Genomic DNA, 18,371 nt, shown 5'->3' on the forward strand with positions numbered 1-18,371 from the left:
CACATTTGATATTATTTAGCAAAACATCGGATCTCGATATTTTCAAGTAACAAATTTGAATTTTTGATTGCGCTCAAAAAAGAAAAAAAAAAAAAAAAAGAAACAGACGCATAAAAAGTTTTAATGTTCCACAGCAGAATGTTTTTCTTACAATTAAATCTATTATATAGATTTAAAACTCATCTTTTCACGAAAATGTACAAAGATGCATAAAAATTCGCAATTTGTATTTCGATTTCGTCAAGAACATAAAAAAGAAAAAAAGATTCAAAATTCGTGTCAAAGAAGGAGAGTTTCATTTTTCATCTCCCTACTTTGCTTGTAGAAAAGAGATTTTCTTAGATAACAGCACTAGTCATTTTTGTTTCCCTCCTTGTTCATCTTGACACGACTGAACTCCGCTGGGCTTTCAAACATCGTCGTTTATTAATTTCCCTTCTTCTTCTTCTTTCTTCTTTGTAATTCTCCTTTGGAAAATTCAACTGTGAACCGTGCAATGGATATGTAAATATTTGTATCAGACGTTGGGGGCATTCTTAACACGAAAAAGAAAATAGGAAGCGCAGACAAGAATTGTTGATTTTGTTCGCTGAATGCAAGACGAGTGATAAACTTTTGTTTTTAGCCAAAAAGAGAGAACGATTTTATCATTAAAATGCGTGACTTGGATGAAGTAAGTTAAAACAAAAGACTGGAGGTAACAGTTAATAATCAATCTATCAAGAACCAAGTAATTTGTTTGTTATTTCTATTGAGAAATAAGACTAAGAAAATTGATCTTTGAATTATTCTCAAAAAGTGTGTAATCTGGACAAAATAAACTTCCAAATATAATTATGGATATGAGAGATTTTGATTAATAATTAAAAGAAAAAAAAGTCAATAGGATATTTAAATCCCAGTAACAAAGAATTTGAATTATTAGAAGAAAAAATTGTAATGCTGTATAATTAAAATGCATAACTTCAATATTGAACTTTCAAGTATATCTAGATAAGAGAAAGATGACAAAAGATTTTAAATCGTTTGTAAGAAAAATTTAAAAGTCGCTCCTCTTGTATTTGGCGAGAAGAAGACACAGAGAAGAGAATAATGGTAGCAGTCAAATCAAAGCAAAGTCGCGTTCGCGTTTGTTTCTGAACAGCAGACGTAGAAAGCCAACAAAAATATTGACAGATATATATGTGTATAGAGAAAGAGGAAAAGAAACAAGAACAATAGAAATATCCCTTTTTTGTACATAATTAAAAGAGGTTAAAATAACAAAGAAAAGAAAAAGAAATCTCGTCGGTCAGCGGGAACCCTCGGGAACAAACAAATCAAGAGAGAGAAAGTAACGTAAAGAACAAACATGCGAGGAATCTACGTGTACACGAACAATGTGATATAAGTAATTGACAAAGAATTACTTAGCACTATAGCGTTTAAGCAGAAGTGAAAAAGTAAAGGAAAAAAAGAAAAAGAAAAAAAAAAAAATGAAACTGTTGAATCGTTTACGTATTTCGTAGACGTAAATATGACGCTAACTAGTATTTACTAACATCCTAAACAAAACAACAATAAGCACGAGACCGCAAGGGGAGTCTAATTGTACATAGAGAATTATATACGAGAGAGAAAGAATCAGAGGTAGAGTGAGAGACAGAGTGAGAGAGAAATCACGAGATGTAATTATTATATCGAATATATATATATACATAATAAGAGGAATACAAAGGCATGTAGGAATAAAAAGGAAAATGAGAGAAAGAGAGAGAGAGAGAGAGAGAAAAGCAAAAAGAAGTGTCTAGGCGTGTCTTGTACATCCCTCGTGATAATAGAGTATCTGTACATTATATTTCTTGTGTGAATGAACCGGCGCGAGGAGTAAACGAGAGGAGAACAAAATAAAAGAAAATGAAATAAAAAACAAAGCGAAGTATGCCTGTGAGTTTTAGTAAGAGTGTTGTTTGTTGTTGTAGTCTATGTCGAATTTTGTTATATGCCGTCGCTGGTATATATATGAAGAAAAACAAAAAAGAAAAAAAGAAAAAAACAAAATATGTACATGGTATATGTCACTCTTCGAACCAAACCTATTTGCGTGTTGGTTTGTAGAAAGGAGGAAGGAGTGAGAGAGTGTGTGTGTGTATGTGTGTGAAGAGAGAAAAATAAAGAAAGATAGTAATGCGATAGAAGAGAAAAAAAATATGAGAGAGTGAGAGAGAGAGAAAGCGTGAGAAATCGAGCAGCCGCGTGTAAACACTTTTTGTTTTCAAAAAGAGTGCGACAAAGATTTCAATACAATCTATTACAATAAAAATTTCAACGTGAGAAGCATTGCGCCCTTGTCCTCCTTGTATATATATCCATTCTTGAACACTGATCTCCATCTTCGTGATTCGATTTGATTAGATTACAACGCTTGAAATTTATATAATTTTGTTTGTTACATTCGCAATTTTTAGTTTTGACAAATTTAATTTTAATACTAGAACTACCAACAACTGTAAATTTTCCATTAGAGACATTAAAGTAAAAAAGAAACAGAAAATCTTTGTAATAGAACATGGCACGCAAGCTTTTATTTATATATTTTACAAAGAATTACTTGTTCTCCAAAAATACATTGTAAGATATCTGACAAAAATTATCAATTGATCATTTGGGCCATTTTGGTAGTTCTAGTGTTAAGAAAAGTGTAATAATTTACCTCGATGATTAGTTAACAATTGTTCTCTCAGTTCTTCCATGTACGTAAAAGAAGAAATTAGATTTCGAAGAAACAGGTTCGATGAATTGTAGAAATCACGTCATTGGTCATTATTGGTTATTATTTCGGTCCTCGCTTAAATTTGCATCCAAAAATTAAAATCCAGTGATTTTTCTTCGTTTTAATTCTGAAATAAGAAACTAAATTTTGGTGTAAAAAAGTTTCAATTTTCACTCAATCTTCAAGAGGATCTCCACGTTTTCGAAGAACAATTCCCAATGAAAATATTATTTACCAGTGTTAATCTTGATAAAACAGTTTTGTGACTGGAAAACCAATTTTATTTTCACTTAATCCATTGACAATCATCGTTATAAGAGGGAAGGAAGGTTAATTAACGTCTTCCACTGTGATCACTGGCACACAAGATGACAGACGTGTCTCGTCAAAGAGACAAGGGAAAAATAGAAACGAGAAAAAAGTTACAATAGTGGCGCTCGCATCGCGATCTATATCGATCCGAATTAATCAGAAAATTCTCTGCTTCGTGATATCCATTTATTAAAAATATCCACTAATTCACATTGCGTGTGTCCTGTGAGTGTTTGTGTGTGTGTGTAATTGGTGTGTGTATATGTATGTGTAACTTGTGTCACACGCCTGACCACGTGTGCGCAAATGTATACACAGTGTACACGTGTGTCGCGTTACTTTCAGTTATAGTAGAGTACGACATTACCATCATTATAATATTGTCCTCTCTATCTACGCGTTCTCATCAGACAACGTGTTCTACCCACGCAATTTTCAAAATATACAATATTTCTCGTGTTTCGTTCGTTTACAAAAGACTATAATTCTCATTCATCCTAGAACATCTCTCGGATTTCTAACTACTATCCCGAACATTATCTTTTCTCTCTGTACTCTGTTTCTACTCTCCGCTCTACGATTTCTTTCTTCTTTTTTTAGCCTAATTTTTTGGTCGATCTCGCATGTAACCTCTCGTTCCGCCGAAGATTCGTTCGACACGCGTCGCGTACGTGCACATATACATATACATATACATATAGACTGAGTACAATAGCTACGTGTTTTTTTCTTTTTTTTTCTTTTTTTTTTTTTTGCGAAAATGTACAGTTCGAAGATACACGCACATACACGCATCCTTATCCATGGCGGTCTACGACTGAATGTCATGAATACTGTTTCTAATAATTTCTTATCGACTGAGTTTGTAGAAAGAAGTGAGAAACACGTGTATTGAAGACATCGCGAATGAAGATGCATCGACTAAAATGTGACAATGTGTTAAATACGTTCATACAGTTACTATGGTTATAAAAAAAAAAAAAAAAAAAGGTATACATAATCGTTCGTTTTCAACGAACAGTTTTATATTTCATTCTTGTAGTATCCACTTTTTATTAAATGGTCAAGTAAAAATATCATTAACCTCTTGAACTCGCAACTGGTTCGCGGACCATAACGAGAGACCGAACCAGTATACAATAATTCGTCACTTTCTTTTTTTTTTGAACTCGTCGGTATCACTGGATAGAAATTATTGAGAAGTAATAAATTTATTATTTGTTACAATATGATATCACTGGATAGAAATTATTGAGAAGTAATAAATTTATCATTCGCTTTGTTTTCTTGGGTTATATTTCAATATACTTAAAATTGAAAAAAATGTAATTTGGGACAAAAAATTGTCGACGTGCGTGGCAAGAGGTTAAAGAATGATCTATTCAATCAGAATAGAACAGGAAACAAAGTTACTTCCTATACATTATTTCCAAAATAATAAAATACTTTCAATCATTTCAAGTAAGTTTGTATGAAAAATTTGATACAGTGGCGCCAAATCAATTACTATGTAAATATGATTTCTTTAAATATGGTTTAACGTGACTGATCCATGACATTTAGTTCTCGCATTTGATCACACGGTGTAGCTCGTACGATCCTAATGTAACTTTGCTCCCCTTGCGAAAAAACGTAAACAGACAATTATCGATTAGAACGAGGAAACTCTCATAATACACGTGTTGCATAAATATATGTATATATATATATCTTACACTCCATGAGTAATGAATTACTTATCGGTGAAGACTTTTTGTACGATCTTACTGACTGAAAGCTATTCGGTTGTACTTAAATTGAAAAATTGAGAAACAATTTGAAATATAATACATGATACACGATACATAATACATAATCGAACGAAAAATATATTATCGATATTATCTATTCTTCTACGTTTGTAAAGGTACTGTAGATTGCATGAGTATGGACACCCCATACTTACACACACGCACATACATAAAAATCAAACGAACAAACATCCGGAACCGAATTCTCGAATCGGGGCCGTCCAATTTTTGGGAAGTTATTTATGTTAATTATAAATTTATTATTAGAAAACACACGATATACGACCTGAAACGACATTAGGCTCATCAGAATTGACAAGCTATGTAAATAATTAAATAAATAAATAGATTATTTACAATTACAACGATATTATTATGTTAATAATTAAAGGCTAATAATCTTCACTTCAATTTTTATCTTAAAAAAGGGTATTGTCAATTATCACATAGATTCGAGAATATTCGGTTCGTGAAAAATTGTCGAAAAAATCTCTTTTCCACGTGTATATCGAAGCAGGCAAATACAATGTAAATATTAATATCCCATAGTTCAACAGAAATAGCAATAAAATTTTCATTTTAGTTAAATTTCTATGTATTGTGCTTTCTTCTTTTTTTTTTTTTTTTTAAGTAAGCTGTAAAATCACTCTATTTGTTAACAACAAAATATAATAGAATATAAAGTGAAGTAGCGACGAGTAGTATGAAACAATTTGCCTCTTCGATACACGAATTGTTGCAGTATCGTGCAACTGCGTGACTTGAAATAAAAAAAAAAAAAGAAAAAAAGAAAAACATAAGCGTACAAATATTTTCGTCAAAAGTACATACATTCACTTAAAGAAAAACTATACTTAGCTGCTACATTTAGCTTCAGCTAGCAACACAGTTTCGTTTCACGTGAAGTAAAGTGAGTATATAAATACGACACGTATTAATAAAAATAGTCAACGCGAACCAATGGCTCGTGGAATTTTGTTATTTGATTGAAATATCGGAGAGATGGAAGAAAATTCCTGTCCGTGGATCGAACTCGCCGGAAACGTTTAACTTGCAACTAGAAATTTATCATCTGATTTTCAATCCAAATATGCGAAGACAATAGATTGTAAGAATTGAAACAGTGTTGCTGACGAAAACGAAAAGAAGTATCAAGTCGTAGGAAAACGCACTTAAAGCAATCGTTCTCACAATTTTCTAATTCCATTTTCTAATACCCCCGAAAATGGCACGCGTCAATCGTCCCCTGATAACAGAAGAAACTAGACTCCTCAATTAATATTCGACGGTTAATTAAAATATTGACATTTGGTTAGTAAAGTATTAACCCTCGGCCAGCGGTGATAGAACAGAGTATCGTAATATACTTAGTTAATTTATTTTAATACAAAAATGTTGACGTTTTCGTCATAAATAATTTTCACAAATAATTAGAAATGCTGAGATAAAAGGACTCGATAAAAGGAAAAATAGAAATATACTGAAATGACACACTGTTGGGTCAAATCTTATCCCGAATCACCGCGCGTAGTCGAGAGTTAATGAAACACTTCACGTACAATTAAAAACAATCTTACATTACAAACGTATGTAGCTACGCTACCATCGCCACGATTTCGCTTAACTAGGCTAGAACGTATAGAAAAGGCGTTATATCTCCTCCTTCTCATCTTCTCTGGCTCGTCTCCTCTTTTTCCAATTCATCACGTAAAGACGATTTGCGGATATGATCGTCGTAGAAATGATCGCAGGACTTTTGTTCCGTCGCGAGACCAGACAGAACGAAATAAGAGTCGTTACATCATAGAAAAATTGTCTCAACTCGTTTTGCCGAGGAAAGTTTTAATCAAAGTTTTAATCAAAGTTCGTCTGAGGGTAAATTTCTTAGAACACGATTGAATTTATCATCTGGATTTTCCGAGGACGAGACGTCACTAAAAATTTATTCACCGTGATAGAAATAGAAGGACAATAATAATAAAGGAGATATTTGGAATAGAATCTGGGAATATGTTTGGTGGAGGGAAAAATATTCCCCGTTAGTTAGGCGAATATCCCCGAGTGTCGATAGAAATAGAAAATTCTCCAAAATGAATACAATTATCACCGTGCGTCCGTTCCGTCGAATAAGAAATGCAAGGCTGAGATAACGCACTTTTTAGAAAATGTTCTAAGAAATCACAACGTAGACGTTTTCTTTTCTTTTTTTTCTTTTTTTTTTTTTACAACTTTACAAATTTTCGCGAATCCTCGAACGGCGGAGGATCCGGTTATCGATAACTACCAACAACCGCGGACGTTCATGCGTTCTTGGAAATGTCAAGCCTGCAGAAGTCTGCGAAATATAATCCAAAGTAGTGTTATTTATGGTAACACTCGTCGAAAGAGGCAAATCTCTCTAATTTCTCTAGATTTAGATCAACGAAAGTAATAAAGTTCTGCACGAACGTCCGCAGTCTATAGATAACCTATCTAAAGTTCTCTGTTCCATCGACGATGATCGGATTATATTTCCATCGTCGATCAGTGGAACAAAAATCGAACACATTGCATGAAATTTTCAATTCGAAAGGGGTTAGACAAATATTTTCTCTTCTTTTTTTTTTTCAGAAGCGCATAGACGTCGGTTTTCTTCTCTTATTTCTTCCCTCTCGCAGTATAATATCTGAACTTTCGCGGTTTCTACGATACCGAGAAAAAGAAGAACACACCTGTGAGAGGCGAATCAGAATTTGAAACACGTTCTCGCATTGACTACCCATCGGAAGGGGTGCACTAAATGTTTACTAAAAATAGCTCATATAAAACATCTGTTTTTTTTTTCCTTTTCTTTTCTTTTCTTTTCTGGGAGCAATAGAACTTTCTACTTACTTCTTCCTCCTCCCTCCCCCTCATTTCTCTCCACTCCTTTTCTCTATTCTTATATAATCGGCATTTACAGTTTCGATCGCTTATCATTAATAAAAATACTATATAGGTTGTGGACCTTGCACTTACGGATTACGATTTCTTCTTCTTCTTCTTCTTCTTCTTCTTCTTTTTTTTCGCTTTTTTAAATTTTAACTTGCTCATTGAGTATAATTTGAATTACGCTTTGAAATTAGTTCGTCTTGTCTTTTTTTTTTTGTACTGCTCTAAGTGTACTATACTTTCGCATTTTCTTGTTTCTTTTCTATTGTTGGGAAGACTTTAGCGACGAACGACGATCTTACGTCCTTGCACTTCCCCTTTTCCAGCGTTCTCATGCTCGCGATAGTTGTATTTTTTTTTTTTTTTTTTTTTTTCTGAAGAAGAAAAAGATCATGACACGTTAATACATTACTATTAAATATAAAACGAATGTTTCTTCAACGCTAGAACCGAGGGGGACACGAAACATCAACGTTGAACAATAAATGAAATCTCTACATTTCACGAAAACTGAACGAACCCACGCAGTTAGATCTTTTTCCCCTCGAGTTATCTTTCGCGAGCATATGCATCGGGACAGGACAATGGAATTTGTACTCGGTGACGCCTGATGTCACATTTATCAGCTAAATAATCGACGATCCAATTCTCGTAATCGCGGTGGATATTTTTCTCGCACGGTAAAAACCGTCCGTCACGAATATATTCCTCCTTGGAACAAAACTCATCGTACAGTATATATCAGCCAGTCATGCTCTGTTCAAACACGTCTGTCAATTATGCATATTTCGAGCAGAACGTTGGACATTTCATAGATCTTATTAACGCGTTCGTAACAGTAATAATCGAAACGAAATTTGTTATAATAAGACGCACGTGAATGACATAATCGCTCGCTGCGATCAAACTATAAAAATCGCATTTTTTCAATTCGTATCGCGATATATAATTAGAATCGAAGATCTATAACGTATAATTACCATTGTAGTATGTACAGTTATAATGAATGAAACTGATCGATCAACTACAGTTACAATAATGTATGTATGTTTCACGCTTTATGCTTACATTACATAATGTAAAAAGGTTAGAAATCTAATTAACGAATGAATCATTCGATTTTAAATACCCGAGTCAATTGTCAGACGTATTTTTCACGTGATTCTGACTGTAAGAAGTTTCTTCTGGATCACTATTGCGAGCACTATTGGCGAGTCGGATGGGATTGAATTGAGAAAGAAAAAAAGAAAAAGGAAACAGGTGCGACGCAACAGAATGCTCGTTGAACGCAACGGGAAATTATTCTACTAAAAAACGGTGGCGAGACGATACTGTTATTTACAAAATTGGTTGGCACTTTCTTCGGTTTGGAGATTATTAATCCGGTGGCGGGAACGCGATTGATTCCGATGCGTGGTCAACCGAGAGAATTTCGCGGATCGAACGAGGAGAACGCTCAAAATGGCTCGTTTGTTTCTTCGTTTTCTTTTTTCTTTTCCTCTCTTGAGAATTTCGGTATCATTGGACAAAAATTGTTGGAGAATTGCAACAATTTTTAGGCTTGCGCTACTTATAATTTTGAGATTTCTCAAGTTGAATTCCACACGCTTGCACAATATCCAAAGTATAGTAATCTCTGTAATATTTTCGTAAATGAAATCAATCTCAACGTTGCCTAGTATTTCTGCAATTGTTACTCGTGAACATTCCAATTGCAGCCTGTTCAACAAAGCAAAAGTATCCAAAATTTTAGCACTCTTTACAGATCCAACAGTCGTCCGCGATTCATCCAATGATACTTGCTTTCTTTCCCGAGAGTTAGGTTTGATGATTGATTCTCTTAAGTCGATAGATCACTAGTAGTTGGAATGGTGTTGCGTTTGATATTGGATTTCTCACGTACGAATACAGATGTTGCTTCGGAACACGTGGTAGAGCGGTGGCTGATAAAATATTAGCTCTATATATCTATATATCTTATTTTATAGTAATATTTGCACGCACACACACACACACACACGTAGATACGTAGAACACAATCAATTACACGTTGAAAAGACACGTGGTGCTAATTAGAAACGATGGCTTTTTAAATAAATGCAAGACAAACAAAATTTCAAGAAGTCGTCCTTCCCCGGAATGTGAGTGAACTTTCGCCTATCTCACGATTCATTTATCAGAAGAAGAAGAAGAAAGAAAAACAAAACATTTCTGTGTAATTTCGTTTTCAAAGATATCTCACGCAACACCTTCGATCCACAGCGTCTCAATACGAAGAAGAATCACGACAAACGAGCGATTTCTCTCCCGGTTCGAGGAGCAAGTATAGTTTCTAAGCAAGGTAGAAACACCAGTTGCTATGATACATAGTACGAGTACGTACAACGACTACGGACAGTTAATTTTCCACGTCGCCAACTCCGCGTGAACTCTCTCTCTCTCTCTCTCCCGTTTCCTCTTCGTTAAGTTCCTTATTTACGAAGTTGAACACAATTATCGAGAATCTTCAATCACAATAGACTCGTACGTCAGTTTCCTCTTCCAAGAACTTCCCTCGAAGATTCATTCATTCTTCTCTTTTTCTCTCTTCTCGTTCTCTTCGTCCTTTTCCCCCTTTATCACGTTATAACAACGCCACGTCGATCGAAGTACGAGAAAGATTCCGATCGAGGAGGATCGAGGGAGATTTTTTCGCACGTGGATGATCAAATCGATGTGATCGATGAACGAAGCTGAGGTGTTTCTGTGTGCGTTGTAGGTCGTCGTCGTCGGAGTCGTCGTGTGTGTGTGTGTGTGTGTGTATGTGTGTGTGTGAATGATTCGAAATCGACGCATGCACGGCGGTGATCTGTTTGAACCGGTTTCTGTTTCGGCGTCGCCTCGTCTCTATATGCTGCTTGAGGTAGAGTAATTCGGGAAAGAGAACAAAGTGGAGTGCCACCATGGTGTGTGAATGATTAAAGCAGAGAGAAACCTTTGGCAGTATATTTTCTTGTGTTCAGTGTTTGTTCTGAATTTTTCTCAGCCGATTCCGAGTGCCCGATCGCCTGGTCGTCTGCTTGTTGTTCCCCTGTCCGCCATTACTTTGCCCCCGGTATCTTGCTTAACACCTGAAAGCCATTCAAACGGTGAGACCATTCGCTTTGAAACTTTATAGAACGAATGATAGGTGAATCATCAATTCTCAACTATTATTGTCAATTATCAATTATTTGATACATATGGAATCTTTGCAAGCAACATTCTTTGCAACTTTCAGCTTTGTATCTCAATTTCTCTTCAGATTAAAGTAATACAGAACGACGAAGCAATGCAAATTTTATACAATTTTCTTTCAATTGCATTTCATTTGTTACAACTTGATACGATCGAAAAAAAAAAAAAAAAAATGTGCCAATGACGCAAATGCAAAATGCATTATGAAATATCATGGACTCGGTGTTATGAATTATTTATATAATACATTTGAGAGGAAAATATCTGAATATTCTTTTAGCTGCTTTAGTTGCTTCATTTCGCAGAACGCTTGTATCTTTTTCTTTCTTCCTTTGAACCAGTTTCTCTGAAACTATGACTCAATCATTTCTCTTTTTCAAAATCATGTGTTTTTATCTTTTGGAGTCATGATCCTATTAGAATCTACCGCGCTTTCGTTGTATCTGTATACGCTTTCTAAGAGGCCAGCGGCCTCTTGAACATACTTTTGAAAGATCTACACCGGTCAGTGCTTGAACAGCTGGAGGTACTTGCCCCACAAGGCGTGTAATTTCTCCGCTGGTCGTGTCGCTTCCGCCCAGAAGAACAATCTCGTCCGTTCTCGCCAATGGCGCGGCCACCTCTGCAGCAATCTGGAAAAAAACAGACACCAAACAGGCATGAGTTAATCGTACATTTATGGTGTAGATATACTGTTTGAATTTTTTAATAAAATCTTCACTACTTTCATTAGAATCTTTACTTGTTATAGAAGAAAGTTTAAAAGTACAAAAGATAACTTCAAGTGCTTAAATCTTTTGCAAACTTTATGCAACTCCTGAACTCAGACACAGGATGATATTAAATTTTAATGATATCATCACTAAAAACACAATATCACAATATCTATCTTGAACTTTCTTCATTAATTGCTGACTCTGGTAGCAAGCTCTATTTTCTTGTAATCGATACTAACATTCTTTAAATTTCTTTATATTATTACATTTGTTATAAAAGAAAGTTTAGAAGTGCAAAAGATAATTTCAAGTTTTATGCAATTCCTCAGTTCTATTAGACACAGGATGATATTAAATTTTAATGATATCACTAAAACAGAATATCACAATGTCTATCTATTTATCTATCTATATCTATCTTGAACTTTCTTCATTAATTGCTGGCTCTCGCAGCAAGCTCAAGCAATTTTCTAAGTAATAAGATAACTTTAAAATCCAGCAATATTAGTATTTATACAGTTATATAACATTCTTTACATCATTTATTTCTTCATATCATTTTTCTTAATGTTCTCTATATTGAATTGTTCAGAGTGGTAAATCAATACTGTGTCAGCGCATATTTCATTTCATTATTGTATGTATTTTCTGATCTATATCAATTATCATAACCACTCTGACCATGAATGATGATCACGTTAGAATATTCTTTGTGTTTCTATATTTATGATTTCATCGCATTTGCAAGAACAGCACCTGTGTTCTTTGCATAGAACAGCGTTTGCACTTCAGTTCTCTCTTACAAGTCTCAGACTTTTGTATTTTGTATTTCAGTGGCCGACAATTGCAGTCTGAGAATGAAGGATCCCTCACCTTTGGCAGAGCGTTCAGAGCGATATTGAGAATGGCAGCCTCGCCGTACTTCTTGTAGACGGCGGCCTTCATCCGCATATGTTCAGCTTCCGACATTCCAACCGCTTGTAGAGCCTGTGCCTCGGCTCCCCCGATCAATCGAATCTTCTCAGCTTCAGCAATGGCCGCGTTCACCGTCTGCGTCCTAGAAACCGGCAAATCGACCAGTTTAATTTACAAATGTTCACTGTTAGATTGCGAGTTACTATGCATTTCTATGCAAAACAAGGTATATCATTTTTCATAATGTTTAATGTATATAACATGTATATTTAATGCGTAGAGGACAATTTATATAACTTTTTTTCAACTACGTTTAATTTATATAATGTTTTTTAATGTAGATTAATTATATTGTATATTAATTACGTTTAGCAATTTATATATTATATTATATATTATTAATTATATTCTCAAGATCACCGACCATTTGCAGTTCATTTAAAATTCCAGAGTTGATTAAATATTTCTTACTACATTTTTTTGTACTAGTAATTATATAAATTAAATATTTTGTATTATTATTACTTATATTATTATTTACACTATTATGACTTTATACTATTAGAATTTTAGGGAAGTATCCAATAAAAATTAAACGTTCCATCATATCATGGAAGAACATAAGAATACAAATTTCATTGGAATTGGGAATTTTTAATTTCATCCAATTAATTATTGCCAATCTCTGGAATTCTAAAATGTGAACTACAAGATAAAATAGAATGGTCTGACGGCAAATTATTATTATTATGGTCTACAATTGTGTAAATTACATAATAAATATATAAATGTGTGATAGCCAATTAATATAATTAATTATGTAATCGATGTAAAATATATGTGTATATATATATATATATTTAATTTATTAATTATATAATATAATTATATTATTACATATTATATATATTTTATTATATATTATATTATTATATAGATATTTAATTATATTATTATATATTTTAATTTAATTTATTATTATATAATATAATTATATATATTTAATTATATATATATATTGTTCTAGGTTTAAGAGTAAAGTCACCTTTTCCCTTCGGCCACTCTGCCGATTTTATAGTGTTCAGCCTCCGCGGGTAATCTCACGGTGCTCTGGAGCTCGTGTTCCTTCCGGCGGATCTCCTGTTCCTCAACCTCGATCTGCTTGCGCCTCTCCACAACCTCTATCTGAATCTCCTCGTTTCGTATCCGTTGCCTTATCTTCGCCGCTTGAAGCTCGTAAGCCAGCTGAGCCTCCGCTTTCTGTTGGTCCACAAAATCATTGTCCATTTTTTTTTTTACTTGAAATCAAATCTCAAGACGATGAAAATGTACCATTGAAATTGACGACAGGCTGACTTGTTAATTCTTTAACTATCGAATCTATTGTAGTGTACTTTGTTTCAAATTTATCACACAAAAGAACATTAAGAAGTAAACAAATGTTGTATACAGATCTATGAAGAAAAAATTTTCTTTCAAATTTTTAGAACTGTTTTTGTTTTTTTTTTTTAAAGATTAACAGTACAGGTTTTCTTGGTCAGCAATTTACTTAGCTAATCAGCAATTGGAATTAATATTTAATTGGTGCAAATGGAAATGTTACTTTACAATCAATTACTGTGTAATTATATGATTAACCATAATTATGACTATGATCATAATCATTGTGGATAGTAATATGGATGCTAATAGTTCTATAAAAATGGAATTGAAACCAAACGGTTGTGTTTCGAGTTTTCATATATTATAAGATTATTTTTAACCTTTCCACTTTTATCTTTATACAACAATAACTGAAATCAATATCAAGGCTGAATCTTTTTCACTCATTCATCAATTCAGGATTAAATTACTTAATTCTGATGTTTTCTTGTCCAACGTGATTTTATTGTTACACTTTGACAGAGAGAGTGTAAAATTAGCTGTCCAAGATTTTAGTGACCTAATGTAAATTGTTATCAGTTATGTAAAACCTAATGATACTAAATGATACTGATTTTGAGACAACATTTTTATATTTAACAATTATTATCTTCTTTTTCTGAATGGTTTCGACTGAGACTCACCGCTGTGTTCACTTCCTGATCGAAATTCGCCTTCTGCAGTTGAAATAATCTGGCATTGTCCTCGATTTTTGTGTCTGTATTGTATTTTATGTCCATCGCTGCCTTCTCACATTCTGCCTCCTGTCGATTAATTTAAAATATAATTTAAAATCATTCCGACAATCGCATGCATTTTATATCGGGAGTAGGTTTTTCCGAGATGTCGTATGTTTCGATCAAAGTAATTTTTATGTCGCTCAATGTTTAATAATTAATTTCACTGTTGCAGGTATATTCCGACGATTGAATTTGCAATTTCGTCGAGAAATTTAGAATTTTTTCGTGAATTTAGAATTCTTCCGGAAAATTTAGAATTCTTCCAAAAAATTTATAATTTTTTAGTGTATTTAGAATTCTTTCGAGAAATTTAGAACTTTCTCGTGAAACTAGAATTTTTTTTCAAAAAATTTAGAATTTTTCCCAGAAATTTAGAATTTTTCTGAAAAACTTAGAATCTCTCCGAGAAATTTAGAATTCTTTCGAGAAATTTAGAACTTTCTCGTGAATCTAGAATTTTTTTTCGAAAAATTTAGAATTTTTCCCAGAAATTTAGAATTTTTCTGAAAAATTTAGAAGTTTTCCCAGAAATTTAGAATTTTTCTTAAAAATTTAGAATTTTCCCCAGAAATTTAGAATTTTTCTTAAAAATTTACAATTTTTCCCAGAAATTTAGAATTTTTCTGAAAAACTTAGAATCTCTGCGAGAAATTTATAATTTTTCTGAAAAATTTAGAATTTTTCCTAGATATTTAGAATTTTTCTTAAAAATTTAGAATTTTTCCCAGAAATTTAGAATTTTTCTTAAAAATTTAGAATTTTTCCCAGAATTTAGAATTTTTCCCTGAAATTTAGAATTTTTCTGAAAAACTTAGAATCTCTCCGAGAAATTTAGAATTTTTCCCAGAAATTTAGAATTTTTCTTAAAAATTTAGAATTTTTCCCAGAATTTAGAATTTTTCCCTGAAATTTAGAATTTTTCTGAAAAACTTAGAATCTCTCCGAGAAATTTAGAATTTTTCCCAGAAATTTAGAATTTTTCTTAAAAATTTAGAATTTTTCCCAGAATTTAGAATTTTTCCCTGAAATTTAGAATTTTTCTGAAAAACTTAGAATCTCTCCGAGAAGTTTAGAATTTTTCTGAAAAACTTGGAATCTCTCCGAGAAATTTAGAATTTTTCTGCAAAATTTATAATTTTTCCCAGAAATTTAGAAATTTTCTGAAAAATTTAGAATCTCTCCGAGAAATTTAGAATTTTTCTGAAAAATTTAGAGTTTTTCCCAGAAATTTAGAATTTTTCTTAAAAATTTAGAATTTTTCCCAGAAATTTAGAACTTTTCTGAAAAATTTAGAATTGTTCCCAGAGATTTAGAATTTTTCTGAAAAACTTGGAATCCCTCGGAGAAATTCAGAATTTTTCTCGTGAATTTCGAATCACTCTCGTGAATCTGGAAGTCAGCCTAACCGACATCCGCAATGTGAACGTACCCGGATACCAGCGTCGCGGTTCGCCTCGGCGACGCCTACGTCGGCGTCCCGTTTAACAGCCGCTGTCTGTGCCTTGCCAAGCGACGCCAAGTATTGAACGTCGTCGTACACGTCCTTTATCGTGAACGATAGAATTTCGATGCCCATACGGCCAACGTCCGGCGCGGCTACCTCTCTCACCAGCGTCGCGAATTGATCTCGATCTTTGTACACTTCCTCCACCGATAGCGTGCCTGAAAAGTAGTTTCCCCCGCAAAGTTTCTTCACGATCTTCGTCGATATTCATTTATTCAGAAATTTATTAGCAGAAATTGTGCACCAGAGAATTGAAACTTTTCTAATTACATGGAATTACATTGCCGAATTACATTCCACACACAATCGGTGAATTGTTTGTAAGTTTAATTAAGCGAAATTTAATTATAAGTTGTTACGATATTACGTATATATTGATAAATATATAGTTGGTTAATAGTATATAATTATAATGTATAATATTAATGATAATGTAACAGTAATAATATATAACACTTAATAATATATATATATGTACCATATTGAGAGGTGAACGAATTTCCATTTTCATAGGAATAATAATATACAATCATATATTTTAAAGTAACGATATTTTCAATAATATTATATTATGTGTTAATAATATATCACTATTTTACCATATTTCATTCAAAATTATTTTCTAAAATATACTATAAAATTATAAAACATTCATATATAATTATACAATGAGATATAATTTAATAAAAATATTTATACAATCAATATAATTATATATAATTATAATTCAAAATTATTTTCCAAAATATACTACAAAATTATAAAATTATAAAACATTCATACATAATTATATATAATTTAATAAAAATATTTATACAAGCAATATAATTATATATAACTATAATTCAAAATTATTTTCCAAAATATACTACAAAAAATTATAAAATATACTACAAAATTATAAACATTCATATATAATTATATATAATTTAATAAAAATATTTATAGAATTAATATAATTATATTTAATTATAATTCAAAATTACTTTCCAAAATATACTACAAAATTATATAATTATAAAACATTCATATGTAATTATATATAATTTAATAAAAATATTTATACAAGCAATATAATTATACATAACTATAATTCAAAATTATTTTCCAAAATATACTATAAAATTATAAAGTTATAAAACATTCATATATAATTATAATTATCATTATAATTATATCATATATAATTTTATAAAATATTTACATAATTTAATAAAAATAATTACACAATCAATCATAATTATATATAATTAAAATCATGAAATTATGAAATATTTCCAAGAGTGAATGCTCGAGTATATTTTCCAGAGCAAAACAGTTATCTTTCATTCTCCAACTGAGATGCTGAGAATTCTGAAAAATTGAGAGAAATATAAATTTACCTAATATCGCGCGAAGATGACCTTCCAGGGTAGATAAAATGGTCGATTTGATTTCGTAAACGCTTTTTCCTAAAAATTGTTCGCTGGCAGTGTGTAAAAGCTCGTCAGCCTTCATGATCTTGCACTGTGCTACACCAGTGACAGTCAGTGGTACGCCTTGTGCGGTTTCCACGTTCTCGCAGACGGGGTTCAATGTCATAACCTCGAGCGACAGTCGCTGCACGTCCGTGACAAACCACCACGTGAACGCGTAGCCGCCGACGATGGTCCTCTTTTTCATCGAACCGCAACATCCTCCTGTAAAACATAATTGAGAAGCAAATGTCTAATTGCTCTTTAATGAAACAGTATAGACTCGACACATTATTAGTATAGTACTACATGTCTATTATACAAGTCAATTGTATTGACTTATAATCTTTAATAAGTGTACTTAATTAACATTATAATTAATAATATACATGGTGTTTAAAATTATATCAAATTATATTGTATATATATATATATATATATATATATATATATATATATAATAATTGTACAATATAATATAATACAATATAATATAATATAATATATTATACTAATGTATAGTATATCTATATTAGTATATCATTAGTATAATATAATATACTGTAATATATAATATAGTATAATATAATATAATATACTATATAATATAATACATATTATATATATAAAATATATTATA

The 18,371-nt window shown here is 32.1% G+C and overlaps 1 protein-coding gene and 1 long non-coding RNA gene across 5 annotated transcripts in view; both read right to left on the reverse strand.

Moving 5' to 3' along the window:
- Positions 1 to 455: 455 nt before the first annotated feature.
- On the reverse strand, positions 456 to 4,107 carry LOC122530068. Of its 3 annotated transcripts, none has more exons than XR_006306905.1 (3): positions 2,988 to 4,107; positions 2,693 to 2,879; positions 456 to 2,403 (listed from the first exon to the last, which is right to left on the reverse strand). It is a non-coding gene; the product is annotated as an uncharacterized LOC122530068 (long non-coding RNA). The 3 variants fall into 3 exon arrangements; XR_006306906.1 differs by having other exon boundaries at positions 456 to 2,372; positions 2,693 to 2,892; XR_006306904.1 differs by having other exon boundaries at positions 2,693 to 2,892.
- Positions 4,108 to 7,481: 3,374 nt separating this feature from the next.
- The window catches only part of LOC122530102 (flotillin-2), an 80,455-nt gene continuing 69,565 nt past the window's right edge, over positions 7,482 to 18,371 (reverse strand). The window contains exons 2-8 of one of the 2 annotated variants that reach the window (XM_043656767.1): positions 17,660 to 17,956; positions 16,203 to 16,435; positions 14,678 to 14,797; positions 13,657 to 13,871; positions 12,570 to 12,753; positions 11,466 to 11,612; positions 7,482 to 10,874 (exon numbers count right to left, since the gene is read on the reverse strand). In XM_043656767.1, the coding sequence (XP_043512702.1) occupies positions 10,845 to 10,874; positions 11,466 to 11,612; positions 12,570 to 12,753; positions 13,657 to 13,871; positions 14,678 to 14,797; positions 16,203 to 16,435; positions 17,660 to 17,956 (1,226 nt within the window). In that variant the 3' untranslated portion in view covers positions 7,482 to 10,844. Of the gene's footprint in view, positions 10,875 to 11,465; positions 11,613 to 12,569; positions 12,754 to 13,656; positions 13,872 to 14,677; positions 14,798 to 16,202; positions 16,436 to 17,659; positions 17,957 to 18,371 lie in introns of those variants that run through there. The other variant, XM_043656769.1, reaches the window with a different exon arrangement.

Source organism: Frieseomelitta varia, unplaced genomic scaffold (assembly GCF_011392965.1).
Source record: "Frieseomelitta varia isolate USP_RPSP 00005682 unplaced genomic scaffold, Fvar_1.2 scaffold_326, whole genome shotgun sequence".
In the NCBI taxonomy this organism is placed as follows: Eukaryota; Metazoa; Arthropoda; class Insecta; order Hymenoptera; family Apidae; genus Frieseomelitta; species Frieseomelitta varia.